The 16374-nt window shown below is 39.5% G+C and overlaps 1 protein-coding gene across 1 annotated transcript in view; it reads left to right on the forward strand.

Moving 5' to 3' along the window:
• The window catches only part of tek (TEK tyrosine kinase, endothelial), a 121087-nt gene that overhangs the window by 57317 nt on the left and 47396 nt on the right, over positions 1–16374 (forward strand). The window contains exons 9-12 of the mRNA XM_043717289.1: positions 1256–1409; positions 3159–3320; positions 8296–8436; positions 14543–14830. Of these exons, the coding sequence (XP_043573224.1) occupies positions 1256–1409; positions 3159–3320; positions 8296–8436; positions 14543–14830 (745 nt within the window). The remainder of the gene's footprint in view (positions 1–1255; positions 1410–3158; positions 3321–8295; positions 8437–14542; positions 14831–16374) is intronic.

The following is a 16374-nucleotide window of genomic DNA, read 5'->3' on the forward strand; positions in this document are numbered from 1 at the left end:
AGATCTAAAATAAATGCTTATGCTGTCCATGGTATATAGTATGCCCATACTCTGTGGCCACAGTTGCTTGCAGACACTAAAGCCTTCTTTTGCATGTATCTCTAGCCACTTGCTCAAACTCAAATGTTCTGCTTGTTTCAAAAATGGAATGAAACTAAATCCCACCTCTTAGGTTTCTAGCACACTACAAAAGAGACAGAGAGATAACTTTGAATTAATTGCCATGCCTGCATTCTGACAGAATTAGCTTTCCAAAAGAAATGTGAAGAACAAACAGTATTATCAAAAACTAATACATTTAAGTTTTAACTCAATTCCTTATTGAGCAAAACAACCAAGCACAATATTTTGAAAAAACACCTGTAAGACAATGGATTGTGAAGGAATCCACACGAAATGTGTTCAAAGTGCGAATAGTGTTCAATTCATTCAATTATGTGACTATTATTCCTAAAATGCAGTTTGATTGATTTACATTGCTCATTTTGCCCATATTTCAGCTGATTACAGGGCCTGATATTTTTCCTGATCGATGTAATAAAAGGATGCAAATTGTTTCAAGTGTTTCAGTTCATTATAACTGACTGCACTTGCATCAAAGTTGGAAAGATATAAATGTGCAACCTGTGCAGTTATGTTTTCTGTTGGTTTAGCTGAAATTTAGGGACTAAATGCAACATTATTAAAGGTAAGAACACAAAACTAATATAGAGAATACATTTTTACGTTTTATTAAATAATCAGTTTTTTGTTTCAACTTGATTGTGAGGAAATTCTCATTGATATAATCACTGAATGAGATAACATGGAAGGAGACCATTTGCCCATCATGACTCTGCTGACTCTTTGATAAAGCTGTCCAATTAATCTCACTCCCCTATTCTCCATAGTCTTGTAAGTATATTCTGTTCAAGTACTTATCTACTTATCTTGTTAACGTGCTGTATAGACTGACCTTGTAGACAGCACATTCCAGATCATAACAATTTATTGCATAAAAGATCTCCCTTCACCTCCTCCTCTGGTCCTGTTGCACGATAAATAATTTAACTCTGCTCAGCACAGTTTGATCCATTTCCTGTATGCTGATAATTAATTAAACTCCAGATGTTGAACTTTGCAGCAAACCAGTTCAGGCCCTGTTAAAGTGTTTTGCAGAAAGTAGCCTTTTGAATACTTCCCTTCTGATGTATACTTAAGAAAGATTGATGTGTTTACCATCAAGCCTTACACTGTCTATGTAATTCTGTTTCAGCCTACAACCACAAAAACAATCATGCATCCAGTCAAACAGACCATAACGTTCTTCAAAGTGTTGAAAATATCACCAAAAGATTCAGGAAAGTGGATGTGCCGTGTCAAGACACCAGCTAGAGTTGCTGTGAGACCATTTAAAGTGTCCGTCAAAGGTAGGTTATTGTTACATAGACTTACACAGCACAGGAAAAGGTCATTCTGTCCAACTGGCCTATGCTGGTTTCTATAACCTTACAAGCCTCCTCCAACCTTCTCCTCTTCTCAGCCTAATAGTGTAATTTTTAATGTCTTTGCCCCTCATCTTTTATTAAACTTCCCTTTCATTCGTTTATACTATTTTCTACAACCACTCCCTCTATGGTTGTCATTCCATGTTCTCACCATTCTTCTAGTTAAGACATTTCAGAACCCCAAAAGGATTTATTAGTGACTATCTTATATTCATGCACCCCATTTTCATGGGTTTCACCCAAAATTGGAATCATGTTCTCAATGTCTACCTTATCAAATTTTTTAATCATTCTAAAGAGTTATATCAGGTCATTTCTCCGCCTACTCATTAGGGGAGAAGACCCCCAACCTGTTAAAACTTTCCTGATGGTTATAACATCCCAATTCTGGTATTATTCCTGTTGATCTCTTTTGCACATTCTCCAGTCCCTCCTTTTCCTTCTTATTACATGAAGGTCAGAAGTGTGCACAGTAATCCGTGTATTTTACAGTAATCACTCGATATTTTTACAGTAAATACAATTTTATTGCTGAAATCCTTTAGTCATACATTATTGTATGACCCTGCCCTTACAAAGAGTTAACTTCAAGAACAGCAAAATGTAAAACACGACCTGGTATCCTGCCACTGCTGCTGCCTTCCACTCATTCAAACTTTGTTTTGGAATTAACAAAATTCATATTAAACCCCATAAAGTAATACATGTGGCACTAGAGTTGTGCTGCAATGTACCTAAACTTTATCTCTAGAACTTCTTGAAAACAGTTAGACAAAGCCATTACCATCAATATTGAAATTGTCAATAAACCAAGCAAATGGTCTTGTCACAATGTGTCTTTCAGTGACAAATCCCACAATCTGATACCTATCTCATCTAGTGCATTACATCGTAACTACTGATCTTCACTTTTATTTTTATTTTACTTTGTCTGCGTCTAGTAGCTCCCATATCCAAAGTCTGCATGCGTATTCTGAATTATGTTCCCAGGAATAATGTTGCATATTTTCATCAACTATAAATTAACAGCCTTTTATAACATCCTCCCTTCAGTTGTTGTTCTAACATGCCCATATCGCAGTGGAACTAAGTCAAAGTAAAATGTTTAGTGTTCTTCACAGAACAGTTTGTTTCTATAACAAAATGTCGATTGTTAAATGTGACATGGCAACTGGACACAACTTTCTCAACAATACTGAGTGCACTAATAGTTACAATAACAATCAATTCAATACAATCAGCCAGCTTTATAACACAGAGCATTTGTACTCTCTAGAAGCAACATAATAGATGCTAATTAATAGACAAGCAAAAGAAATATGTTATAGCCTTGCGCATTTTTAAAAAGATACCCAAGAGATTGTGAAACCTATAGTTCCTGGAAATAGTTCATGACAAACTCTCAGCCAATCAAAGTGAACTTGCTCACAATTCAGGACTTTTTTTACCTGCAGAATAAATTGTCTAGTGGTCATTTGAAATTTGACATTTTTGAGTTAGTGCCTGATGAGTGCAAGACAAAGTCTTCAGTGACATCTGTCTCATGAGCAATATTCAAAATGTTTTATTGTGTACTGCCTTGCTTCCTCTTGGTGCGCCTCCAAGACAGGCTTCTTCAACATATTTCCATGAGTATGCCTTAACGTACTGCTAAATGTCCATTTCCGACAGTCCCTCCTTCACCACAGACCCCACCAACTAAAACCAATAGTGGCACTCGATTTATTATTGTCAAGGCCAATGTTGAGCCACATATTGGAGATGGACCAATCATCCTAACAAGACTGCTTTACAAACCGGCTGGAGCTTTGGAGTCATGGTCATCAATTGAAGGTAAGAAATGATTTCTTCATGGTCCCTCCTTATTTAGAGTCATTATCTGTAATTTTGTTGCTTTAAGTTGGCACATTGTCAAATGAAATGGATGAACAGTTGGGGCATATTAATAATAAGGACTCAATGAAGAATATAAAAATCTCATTGATTTTGTTCATATCCAGAATGTTTTTAATCATCACTCAGTTTCATATATTCAAAAATTGCCACACCATGAGGTTGCTGCCTTGTTGGTTGAGTCTACTGTGTGTAAGAGCGGATATCACATTAAAATGTGCAGATTTGATCAGGTTTGGTGGAAAGCAGGCATTGGGAGTGGATTAGGTTCTGGGCTATGACATTGGCAACAAGCCGGGGTCCAGGGGACTGGCTCTGGCAGCAGACTTGGATCTAATTTGCTGACAATGGCAGCAAGTATCCTGTTAGGAACGGATTTTCTAAATGTTGGCATTCCTGAGATGCTTGGAGACCCTGCAGCTTTCAGCATTCCAAATCAAGTTCAATAATTTTAGGAACTGAGCAACCTCTTCCACATGCTTTCCCCACCCCATACAACAGGTTCTGACATCACATGGGCTGCTTTCACCACAGCCAACACATATTCACCCACTGATGGTCCTCATTTGCAGATTTTCTTTCATAGTGAGTTAGGGAGATCCATTCATTTGTCTGCCCAACTGCTTTGCTCTCTTGCCTAGGCTCCATCTCCATCCATGGTTTACCCCTTCCCCACCTCCCTCCAGCCTATGTGCAGCATATATCCCAACCTCTTCGTAGCTGCAATCAGTTCTGAAGAATGGCCATTGGACTCGAAACATCGACTATGTTTTCTCTCCACAGACTATGCCAGACCTGTTGAATTTCTCTAGTTATTTCTATTTTTGAATTAGTAATGGATTTCAGTTCCAATTTTCTGGCAAAGTTATTAGAATTGAATTTGGAGAGAAGGGAACTAGTTATAAAAATTAACAACACAGTTGGATTGGCAAGGAATTTTAATTCATAAAATTCTTGGAACTGGTAATTTTCCATTGGATGATATATATTTGATGTAATTTATTAACTGTTAGACCTAATGTCTCAAAATGTTGTCACAAGTTAGTATTATAGAAGTCAAGCAGGCTTTTAAGCTGATAAATTTTCAGGGTCAGATGTAGTGGATGAGTTGAGGCTGTTGAGTGAGACAAGGGAGGAAATAATAGGGGCATTGGCAATAATTTTCAATTCCTCTCTAGCCACAGGAGAGATGCCAGAGTATTGGAAGACAACTAGTGTGGTGCTGTTATTCAAGACGGGAGAGAGATAAACTAGTAAATTGTAGGTCTATCAGTTTAATTTGAGTGGAAGCAATTCTGAGGGACAGGATTATATTGCACTTGGAGAGGCAGGGACTAATCAAGAATAGTCAGAATGGTTTTGTTAAGGGGAGGTCTTGTCTGACCAACTTGATTTGAATTCTTTTTAAGAGATAATCAAGTATGTAGATGTGGGCAATGCATTCAATGTAGTCTACTTGGACTTGATTAGATAGATTACTTACAGTGTGGAAACAGCCCTCCGGCCCAACAAGTCCACACCGACCATCCAAAGAGCAACCCATCCAGACCCATTCCCCTACATTTACCCGTTCACCTAACACTACAGGCAATTTAGCATGGCCAATTCACCTAACCTGCACATTTTTTGGACTGTGGGAGGAAACCGGAGCACCCGGAGGAAACCCACGCAGACACAGGGAGAAATGTGCAAACTCCACACAGACAGTTGCCTGAGGTGGGAATTGAACCCAGGTCTCTGGTGCTGTGAGGCAGCAGTGCCACCATGCCGCTCTCAAAAGCCAAAGTTTCAGCAAGACTTTTGATAAGGTTCTGCATGGGAGACTGATAGCGAAGGCATGAACCCATAGAATCCAAGGAAATTTGGCAATTTGAATACAGAACTGGCTTTGTGGCAGGAAGCAAACGGTGATCGTTGAGAAGTGTTTTTGTGACTGGAAGCCTGTGTGCAGTGGGATCCCACAGGGGTCAGTGTTGAGGCTTTTGCTGCGTGTGGTATATGTAAATGATGTAGACTTGATTGTGGCAATGTTGATCAGTAAGTACATAGATGATACAAAAATTGGTGGGGTGATAAGTAGGAGGATAGCTTAGCTTACAAACAGATATAGACAGGCTGGTCAGTGGCAGATGGAATTCAGTCCAGATAAACATGAGGTGATGCACTTGGGAAGGATAAACAAAGCAAGCAAATATGTGATGAACAGTTGGACGCTGAGAAACACCAAGGTTGAGAGGGATTTGGTATGCATAACCGCCAGTCCCTTAAGGTAGTGAGATTGGTAGATATAGTTGCTAAGGCAACTTAGGGATACTTGCCTTTATTAGCACAAGGCATAAGAGTTTAAAGAGCAGGAAGGTTTTGCTGGAATTGTGTAAAATGTTGATTAGCCATAGGAGGGATGCAATTGTACTGGAGAGGGTGCAGAAGAGATATGTCAGAATGCTGCCTGGGCTGGAGAATTTTAGTTATGAAGAGAGATTGGATAGTCTAGAGTTATTTTCCTTGCAGCAGAGGAGACTAAGTGGGACTTGATTAAAATATATAAAATTATGAAGGGCGGGGACATAGAATAGTTAGGTGGTTGTTTTTGGCTGGTGCAGACTTGATGGGCTGAAGGACCTATTTCTGTTCTGCAGACCTCGAGACCTGTAAATGAGTTCTGTATCCTGGGATCCCTTGTTGAATGGAGGGAGGTCTGAGATCAGGAGGGGTTCCCAGATTAAAATTTTGTGTTGGGGACGGTTCTGTATTGGGTTGTGATTTGCTTCGCTAAATAACCCCCTTCCTCTCTTGTGGCGAAGAGGAACATTTGCATCAATAGATCTTATCTGATGCTTAGGAAACAATTAGTTGAACTGGTGAGACAAAGAAAGACCGGAAATATAATATTACCTTTCACAACCTCACAATATTTCATAATGTCAATAGCATATTCTTAAAGAGTGGTTACTTTTGTGATGTATGAAATGAAACAGACAATTTACTTACAACAAATGCCACAGACTGCAATGACCAGCTACTTACATGATTGCTAGGTGTTGAATATTACAAGGATTCTGGGTAGGACTCCCTCCGTGATAGTGCTAACTAATACCCCATGGGATCTTTCACATCTACCTGAGCAGGGACTTGTTCTGTTGGATATGGAAGAGGATTCTGCAGATCAATAGAATAATTAATTTTTATTTTAATCATTTTCAAGTTGCTGAATAGTGAATTGTTAGGTTCTTTTTCTCCTAAATCATTCATGGACATGAACATCGGTCAGCATTTTTTGTGAATCCCCAGTTGCCCTGGAGAAGGTGGTGGTGATCTGCCTTCTTGAACTGCTGCAGTTCCTGGGATGTAAGTGCTCCTATAGTGCTGATAAGAAGGGAGTTCCAGAATTTTGTCATGGCAATAGTAAAGGATCAGTGATATAATTCCAAGTCAGGATGGTTTGGCTTGGAGGTAAATCTGCAGGTGGTGGTGCTCTCTTGTGTCAGCTGCCTTTGCCCTTCAAGATGAAGCACTAAAAGGATTATCAAAAAATTTGGAAGGCTTTTAAAAATTTTGTTACTAATCTTATTGTTTACTGACGGAATTTCCTCAAAGAGGTTTCCTTGAGGTTATGCACATGGGATATCTTGAAACCTTTCCACAGCAATGTGACTGGAATTAAATATTTCAACCTATTAACTGTTAAAATGATTTCTCTGCATCTACATAACAATGATGCTGGTCTTGGAACATGTGGCATGTAATAAATTCTGTGGAAGGGAGAACTACTTACCTCAGTTTTATTCGAGGAAATATAACAAATTTATAAACATCTTGAAGTGATTTACGTCATCCTGTGTTCACAAGCAACTGATGAGTATTAGACATTGTCACTTTACAGTACAGACAGCATCTGTATCAGAAGAAAACAAGATTCAAAAAGCAGTCATAAAGGTAATTATTTGCAGGACTACTTCACCAGAGGCACAGAAGAATAAAACAAAGAAATGCTACGGCGATGAGACTCTCCCAGTTAGTCCTCTTCTGCAATATCAGTGAGCTAGCAGTTGCAAGCTATAAATTTCAGTTGCTACATTTCTAAACCTGATTCAAAACAACCTCTCACATGTTCAGTTTTGGGCACCCTCCTTAGGAAGAAGGCTTAAGTCTTTGAGCAGCCCAGTTTTGTCAGAATGGTTCCCAATATGCAGGAATTTAGCAATGATGGGATTCTGAATAAATTTGTTATACATCTCAGAAGAGAGTGATTTAAATCTATAAGCAGATTGAAAAGTGTATAATAAAGAAGGGAATGAATAGGGCATATACAGAATGTTTCATGTTGTTACTTTTACAAGGTGATACAACATTCAGATGAAGTCAACTGAGATCTTTATTTCAAAGAATGTATAATTTATAATTGCAGAAAGATTAATGTTGCAAGATAAATACAGCCAGTGAAAAAGATGCATGCTTATTTGTTAAATAACTGATATTAAGACAGATTGGCATTTAAAAGTACAGCATCTTTGGAGGTAGTGGTGCTCCCCATGTATTTGCTTTCCATGTCCTTCAAGTTGATGGAAGTCTCAAATTAGGGAGATATTGCTGAACTGATTTGGAGATGCTGGTGTTGGACTGGGGTGTACAAAGTTAAAAATCACACAACATCAGGTTATAGTCCAACAGGATTAATTGGAGGCACTAGCTTTCGGAGCACCACTCCTTCATCAGGTGGTTGTGATGAAGGAGTGGCGCTCTGAAAGCTAGTGCTTCCAATTAAACCTGTTGGACTATAACCTGGTGTTATGTGATTTTTAACTTTGCTGAACTGGTACCACAAAAGAAAAACATACCTTTTATTCCAGCATTACTGGTTCATTGAATCTCGAAGACTAGTCAAAATAATCTGCATATTATTTTTTGCTTTCAGTGACAGATCCATCAGAATTGGTGAAGCTGGACAATCTACAACCAATGTGCCAGTACAATGTGTGCATACAACTGAGCAGGCCCGGAGAAGGAGGAGAAGGACATCCTGGTCCTGTAGCAAGTTTCTGGACTGATTGCCCAAGTAATGGAATGCACACATTTTATTACTGAATACTTCTATGTGTGTGCTTCGTAATAATTCTATTCATTATGTTAGGACTTTTATACAAATGGGAAAGATTTTTGCAAGACCAACTCTTAAATGGGATATCCTTTAGTTGCCAAACCTTCAGGAATCTCCAGGAACTAAAGATGAATCTCTAGGATGCTATTGTGATCAAAAGGAATTACTTATTTTAACTTAATTTGATTCATTCGTGGGATGTATGCTTCATTGCTCACTAATTTTTCTGAAGAACTTGGTGTTGAGCTGCTTTCTTGAACTACTTGAGATGTAGGCACAACCTCAGTGCTGTTAGGGAGGGTGGTCTATGATTTTATCCAGCAACAATGAAGGAACAAAAGTAAAGTTCGAAAGCATGAGTGGCATGGAGGGAAACTTGGAAGCATTGTGTTCCTATGTATTTACTGTCCTTCCAGGTAGTAGAGGTCATGGGTTTGGAAGGAGCCTTGGTGTGTTAGTGCAGTGCAAACGGTGGATGGTATGCACTGCTGTTGGTTTTCATTGCTAATGAATTTTGAAGGATGGTGCTGACAGCAGGCTGCTTTGTCCTCAATGGTGCTAAGCTTTTGGGTGCTCTGTTTAGTCAGGCAAGTGCAGAGTACTCCATAACACTCCTAACTTGCGCCTTATCAATAGAGAATTGGGTTTGTGGACAGGTGAGTAACTTAATCCAGAATTCCTAGCCTGTTCTTGTAGATAACATGTTTATATAATTGTTCCAACTCAGTTTGGTCAACAGTTGCCTCCAGGTAGTAAATACTCCCTTGAGTATGAATTGGTGATGGTTAGATTCTGTCTTGTTGAAGATGGCCATTGCCCAACATTTATGTGACGCGAATGCTACTTGCCACTTGTCAGCCCAAACATAGATGTGGTCCAGGTCTTGCTGCACATGGACACAGATTGCAACAGCACCTGTGGGAGAGGAGGGGTTCTCAAATGGTGCTGAATATTATTCAAACATCAGCAAGTATCCCTACTTCTGACCTAATGATGGAAGAAGATCATTGATGATATTGCTGGAGCTGTTTGGGGCAAAGACTGTACTCTGAGGAATTCATGGATGCCCAGTCTGGGTTGCTAGATTTGTTCAAAGTATATCCCATTTAGCACGGTGATACTGCAACACCTGTAGGTCTCAACCAGCTTGGTCAGTAGTAATGATACCAAGCCATTCTTGATGATGGACATTGAAGTCCCTCACCCAGAGTACATTCTGTGCCGTTGCCACTTTCAATGCTTCCTCCAAGAGCTGTTCAACCTGGAGGAGCAATGATCCAACAATTTGTACCAGAGATGAGTAATTCATCATAAACAACAGTGCCATGAGGCTTGGCAGGGTCTGGAATCAGTGTGGGAATTCTTATTGAATGTATGCCACTCTGCTTCCAGCTCTGCCAGACATACACAGTGATGGTGATGTCTGGGCCAGTCATACTCATGGTCATACCTTACAGACAATGTCAGGCTGTTGCTTGATGAGTCTGTGAAACAGTTGTCCTAATTTTGGTATCAGCCTCCAATTGTTGGCAAGGGGAGTTAGTCCTGACAACATGACTGAGTTTGCCATTGTTGTTCATGGTGCTGAGGTGGTCTCTCGGATTTCATTCCTTTTCTGAGACTTTTTAGCGATTGATAAAAAACAAATGATTTGCTAGAAGGATGATGCTTTTCCTTCCCATTTGGATATTAGTGAATCAGATGTGTTTTTACGACAATCTAACTTTTTTACCATGGTTACCATTAGACTTTATATTCCAGATTTTATTGAATTCATACTTTATCTGCCATGGTGGGATTCAAACCCATTTGAAACATTTTTGCAAGTCTGGATTGTCAGTCCAGTGACAGTAGGAACCCCCGGAAGAGGACGTAGTGTTTAAACAGTGATTGTTAGTGTCTCTGACTGACTGCTAAGTGGAAGTGGAAATCATACCTGCACCCACATAAGCACTTTTTCCTCTAATGCTATGTGGGGTTAACATCTGTCCATGCAGACGAGCTCCACAATGTACACAAATCCCCAAAGAGCAATTGATTTCTTGTTTAACGATATGTTCAGACTTGATGTTAATTTTAAAACCTATCTCAGGCAATTTCCTGCTAAACCATCAGTTGCAGTTAACAACAGAAATGCCAGTGCAAGCATTTTATTTGAACTCCAGTTTAGTAAAATGCCATAGGCACAAAGCTGTGTGGTTCCTTCATTGTAAATTTTGTTTGGATTTTTTTGCTATAGTGTCAACTTCTCTAAACAAACATTTTTGAGTGATACTTAAAAATTGTCAATTTGACTTATCATTGCTGCATGAATAGTTCAGTTGATACTCTGTGCCAGATATTGTCAGCAAAATGTTGCTGCATCACTGAACATGAATTAGAATGATTGATGCAGTGTTTGAAATTTGTGAATGCAATGAATTAGAAAGATATCATTGATTTTAATCAGGGGAGCAGAGGGGATTTTCCAGTGACTCCCAGTTATAGAGTGTGGAACAATAATTCTGGGTTCACACTCAGTGGGTCCTTGTGATAGTGCAAGTGCATAAATACTCAGTAAGATTAGAACTGAATTTGCCTGTGATGTTCTTCAGTGTAGAAGAAGCTGTTATTGTCTAGACAGAATCAAAATAAGGCACTTGGATAGATTTTGGAGAGCTACCAGCACCATGTTATCCTAGGTTGACTTAATACCCACAGGAAGGAAAGGCAGGAAGGAATTAGAAAGGCGGCTGGGGGAGGGAAACTCTGTGAACACAATGGGATTAAAACTCCACATGCCATTAAATACTTAACCATGACCTTTGACACTGACTTGACCAGTTCTCAGTTCAAAGGAAGGTCACACCATTTAAAAACAACGGTCAAGTACTCACATCACTCAGATCCATTTCAGGTTCTCTCCTACATAGGGTTGCCAATCCTTCAGGGTTTGCCTTGGAGTTTTCAGTAATTGCTGATAAATCTCATGGACTCTATTGTGAACAATGTTTCCCAAATGTTTCCTTTCCCTATATTCAGGAGTCCTAGTTCAGGATTCTCTTAAAGTTAATGTGCAGATTAATTTGGCAATTAGGAAAGCAAATTCAGTGTTAGCATTCATTTTGAGAGGCTAGAATACAAGAACAGGGATATACTGCTGTGGCTGTATAAGGCTCTGGTCAGATAGCATTTGGAATATTGTGGGCAGTTTTGATTCTTGTATCTAAGGAAGGATGTGCTGTCCTTGGAGGGGGTCCAGAGGTGGTTTATAAGAATGATCCCAGAGATGAAGGGCTTGTCATATGAGGACCATTGAGGACTCTGGGTCTGTAATTGATGTAATCTAGAAGGATGAGGAAGCAACCTCATTGAAACTTACAGAATACTGAGAGGCCTGCTTTGAATGGACATGGAGAGGATGTTTCCACTAGTAGGAGAGATTAAGACTTGAGGGTACAGCCTCAGCATGAAGGCACAGCCCTTTAGAATTGAGATGAGGAGGAATTTCTTCAGCCAGAGTGTGGTGAATCTGTGGAACTCATTGCCATAGAAAGCTGCAGAGACTAAGCCATTGAGCGTATTTAAGACAGAAATAGATAGGTTCTTGATTAGAAAGAGGATCAAAATGAGGGGGAGGGGAGAAACCAGCTCTTTGTTATTTTTCAATCCAGAAGTGCTCCAACACACATGAGCACATTTTAGTTCCTCATCACAATGGGTTTTTTCATCTATTAACTGCCAACAATAAATTAATTTTGTTTTAATTGAATAATTTATGTGCAGAGCCTGATTCAGGAAATATTAATCAAAAGTGAGGGAGAAATGCAGAGAGAGCTAAATTGAAGTATAATTGGAAAGCATCCATCTTTTCTCATTTAACCTACGTTTCCTAATCAGCCCGTTCAGTGATATTATTATACACCTCTGGAGTAGGTGGGATTTGAACCTGGGCCTCCTGATCCAGGGCTAGGGACTCAATCTCTGCACCACAAGACAGCCCTTGCACTCAGCTCTTAACTACAAAGTTCGATGAGCATCACCAGTTCTCAATCAATTTAAAAGGGACCTACATTTCTACATAAAAACCCGACTGAGGAAGGGTCATTGGACCTGAAGTGTTAACTTTGATTTCTCTTCACAGATGCTGCCAGACCTGCTGAGCCTTTGAAGCAACTTCTGTTTCATTTCTATGTTCCTAATGCTGACAAAGGGGGTTGTGCAATCTCAACAAATTGCATTTAGAGACTTCCAATGAGGTTCAACCCTAAAGTAACTCACGGAAATATTCTCAAAAGAAAATTGATACTGAGCAACATCATAAAGCATTGTAACACTTGACCAAATGCCTCCTCAAAGAACTAGGTATTCACTCACATGTTAAAGGAAGAGAAAGAGTAATATAAAGAGTTAGGAAGGTGATTCCAAAGCCTGCAGTTCAGCCATCTAAAGGTATAGTTGCCAGTGATGGAAGAGTTGAGGGGTCAGAATTGTAAGAAACCAGAGATCTCGGAGTTGTGGGACTGGCATTGGGAGGCCACAGGAGGATTTGACCCAGAGGATGAGAATGTAAAAATCAATGCATTCTTGGACCAGGAATCACTGTAACTCAACAAATACAAGGTAATGGGTAAATGGGACTTGGTGCAAGTCAAGACTGATTAGTATGGTTAAATCGAATGGAATACAGGGAGAACTAGCCATTTGGATACAGAACTGGCTTGAAGGTAGAGGACAGAGGGTGGCGGTGGAGAGTGCCTTTTCAGACTGGAGGCCTGAGACCAGCGGTGTGGCACAAGATTTGGTGCTGGGTCCACTGCTTTTCATCATTTATATAAATGATTTGGATGTGAATATAGGACGTATGGTTAGTAAGTTTGCAGATGACACCAAAATTTGAGGTATGTTAGACAGCAAAGAAGGTTACCTCAGAGTAAAAATGGGATCTTGATCAGATGGACCAGTGGGCCAAGGAGTAGCAGTTGGAATTTATATTAGATTAATGTGAGGTGCTGAATTTTGGAAAGGCAAATCAGGGCAGGGCTTACATACTTAATGGTAAGGTCCTGGGTAGTGTTACTGAACAAAGAGATCTTGGATTACAGGTCATAGTTCCTTGAAAATGGAGTTCCGGGTAGACAGGATAGTAAAGAAGGTGTTTGGTATGCTTGCCTTTATTGCTCAGTGCATTGAGTATAGGAGTTGGAAGGTCATGTTGCGACTGTACTGGTCATTGGTTAGGCCACTTTTGGAATGGTGCATTCAATTCTACTCTCCCTGCTATAGGAATAATGTTGTGAGACTTGAAAGGGTCCAGAAAAGGTTTACAGGGATGTTGCCAGAGTTGGAGGGTTTGAGTTATAGGGAGAGGCTAAATAAGGTGAGGCTATTTTCCCTGGTGCATCAGAGGCTTAGGGGTGACCTTATAGAGGTTTATAAAATCATGAGGGGCATGGATAGGATTAATAGACAAGGTCTTTTCCCTGGGGTGGGGGTATCCAAAATGAGATGGTTTAGGTTTAAAATGAGAGTAGAAAGATTTAAAAGGGACCTCAGGGGCAACGTTTTCACACAGAGGGTGGTATGTGTATGGAATGAGCTGCCAGAAGATGTGGTGGAGGCCGGTACAATTACAACATTTGATGTGTACATGAATAGGAAGTCTTTAGAAGAATATGGGCCAAATGCTGGCAAATGGGATTAGATTTATTTAGAATATCTGGTTGGTATGGAAGGGTTAGGCCTAAGGTTCAGTTTCCATGCTGTATAGCTCAGAGACAGCCGAATTTTGAAGATACAAACTGCTGTTATAAACAAGTGTCAACATCAAGAAATTAGGACTTCACATGTTCACACATCCATTTTTTGAAACTGACCATTTCACCAGTAGAGACAAGTGTTTGTACTGCTTTTAAAGCAAAGTTTCCATCCTGTTTTTTACAACACTCACATAGTGTTTCAAACCTACCTGGATAAGAGAACTGGAAGTTTTAGTTTTAATCATTTCCATTTCATTTTTGCCTAACGCACAGTAAATGGTTAATAAACAATAAAGTATCTATTCTTGGTTGTGTCGGTATTACAGCTCTTCCTGCTCCAATGGGTTTTAAAGTTATACCCAAAAGCCAAACATCCCTTTGGCTGAAGTGGCAGCCAGTTGCCGGGAACCTGGAGGATATCACCTACCATGTGGAGTGCCATGCTGCCAATGACAGTAAAGAAAAGCCCACTACCATGGATGTTCCCGGAAACCAGTCCAGCCTGGAAATCGAGGGCCTGCAGCCTAAGCAGCAGTACCAATGCCGAGTGCGAGCACAGACAAATTCAGTGGGCGAATGGTGTGATATGGTAACTTCATGGACACATAGCAACAGTAAGTTATTTCCTTCCCTTTGGCTGCTTCTGAAATTTGTTTTCAGTGATACCGTCCAGAGAAAAGAAGGCTGAGGAGTGATCCGATTACATTCCTTTAAATTATCAAAGGGATTGATCAGACATAGATAAAATGTCTGAAGAATCCACAACAATGGATTGTAACTATGAGCCATTTACGTTAACTCCAATAGGGAGTTCAGTAGACACTTCTCTTTTCAGAGTAGTAAGAATGTAAAACTCACTATCACAGGAACCTGTTGAAATGAATAAAAACAATATGTTTTAGGGAAAGCTGGATAAGTACATAACAGGAGAAAATAATAACAAGGAGATGTTGACTGGGTGAGATGAATTTGAGTGGGAGAAGGCTTGTGTAGAGAACATTTACTAAGATGGACCAGTTGGGCTGAATGGCCTTTTTCTGCATTAAGTTTATCTGATTTTGCAATGCCTAAACTCTTGTTCCAAAAATAAGACATTTTAATTAATTTATTTATTACATTTATTAATGTCTATAAACTATACACAAGTATTCAAAGACCTTTTCCTGTACACAAGGAGTTCTACAGTGGTTGATGTAATCACAGGCTTGTAAACAGGGTTGTTTTGGATACAATTGACAGCATAAATTGACTTTACTGTAAACAGCTACAGATTCATGCATCTTAGCAGAAAGCATGACTTTATTTACTTTAACTGTGGATATAGAAAATAAATAAGATCTGTATTTTTGCCCAGATTTTGCAGTATTAATGATAGTGAACCAATCAACTATCGTAATTCCTCTAAAAATGACAGCAATTTGGAGAGTCTCAATGTAAGCGGTTCAATGCTGAAAGCAAGAATTCTGTCAGTAGTTCTAAGTTTCTCCACAGAGTGCAGAATTGAAAACTCTGCAGTCTTCAATAAATTAGATAGCACTGAGCTGATGAGAAATTCCCTTTTTTATGTTGTAAGATTATTGCTAAAACCCTTGTTAATCACAGAAGTGTTTCAGCACAGGAAGCCATTCAGCTGACGTGCCTGCACTAGCTTATTAAATGAGCATCATTGTCTATTTTTGTCCCGCCACGCCTCCCACATTGTACCCTTGTACATTATTTTTATCCAAATAACAATCCAATGCCCTCTTGAATGCAACAATTCAATCATATTTGATTCCATACCGTAACCACTTGCTGAGTGAAAACTTTTTAGCACACCTCATCCATTCTTCTTTTGTAGATCAGGCCTTTGTGTGGAGCTGCAGAAAATGGGGGAGATACTAAATGAGTATTTTGCATCTGTATTTACTGTGGAAAAGGATATAGAAGATATAGACTGTAGGGAAATAGATGGTGACATCTTGCAAAATGTACATATTACAGAGGAGAAAGTACTGGATGTCTTGAAACACATAAAAGTGGATAAATCCCCAGGACCTGATCAGGTGTACCCTAGAACTTTGTGGGAAGCTAGAGAAGTGATTGCTGGGCCTCTTGCTGAAATATTTGTATCATCGATAGTCACAGGTGAGGTGCCGGAAGACTGGAGGTTGGCTAA

This window comes from Chiloscyllium plagiosum, chromosome 2 (assembly GCF_004010195.1).
Source record: "Chiloscyllium plagiosum isolate BGI_BamShark_2017 chromosome 2, ASM401019v2, whole genome shotgun sequence".
In the NCBI taxonomy this organism is placed as follows: Eukaryota; Metazoa; Chordata; class Chondrichthyes; order Orectolobiformes; family Hemiscylliidae; genus Chiloscyllium; species Chiloscyllium plagiosum.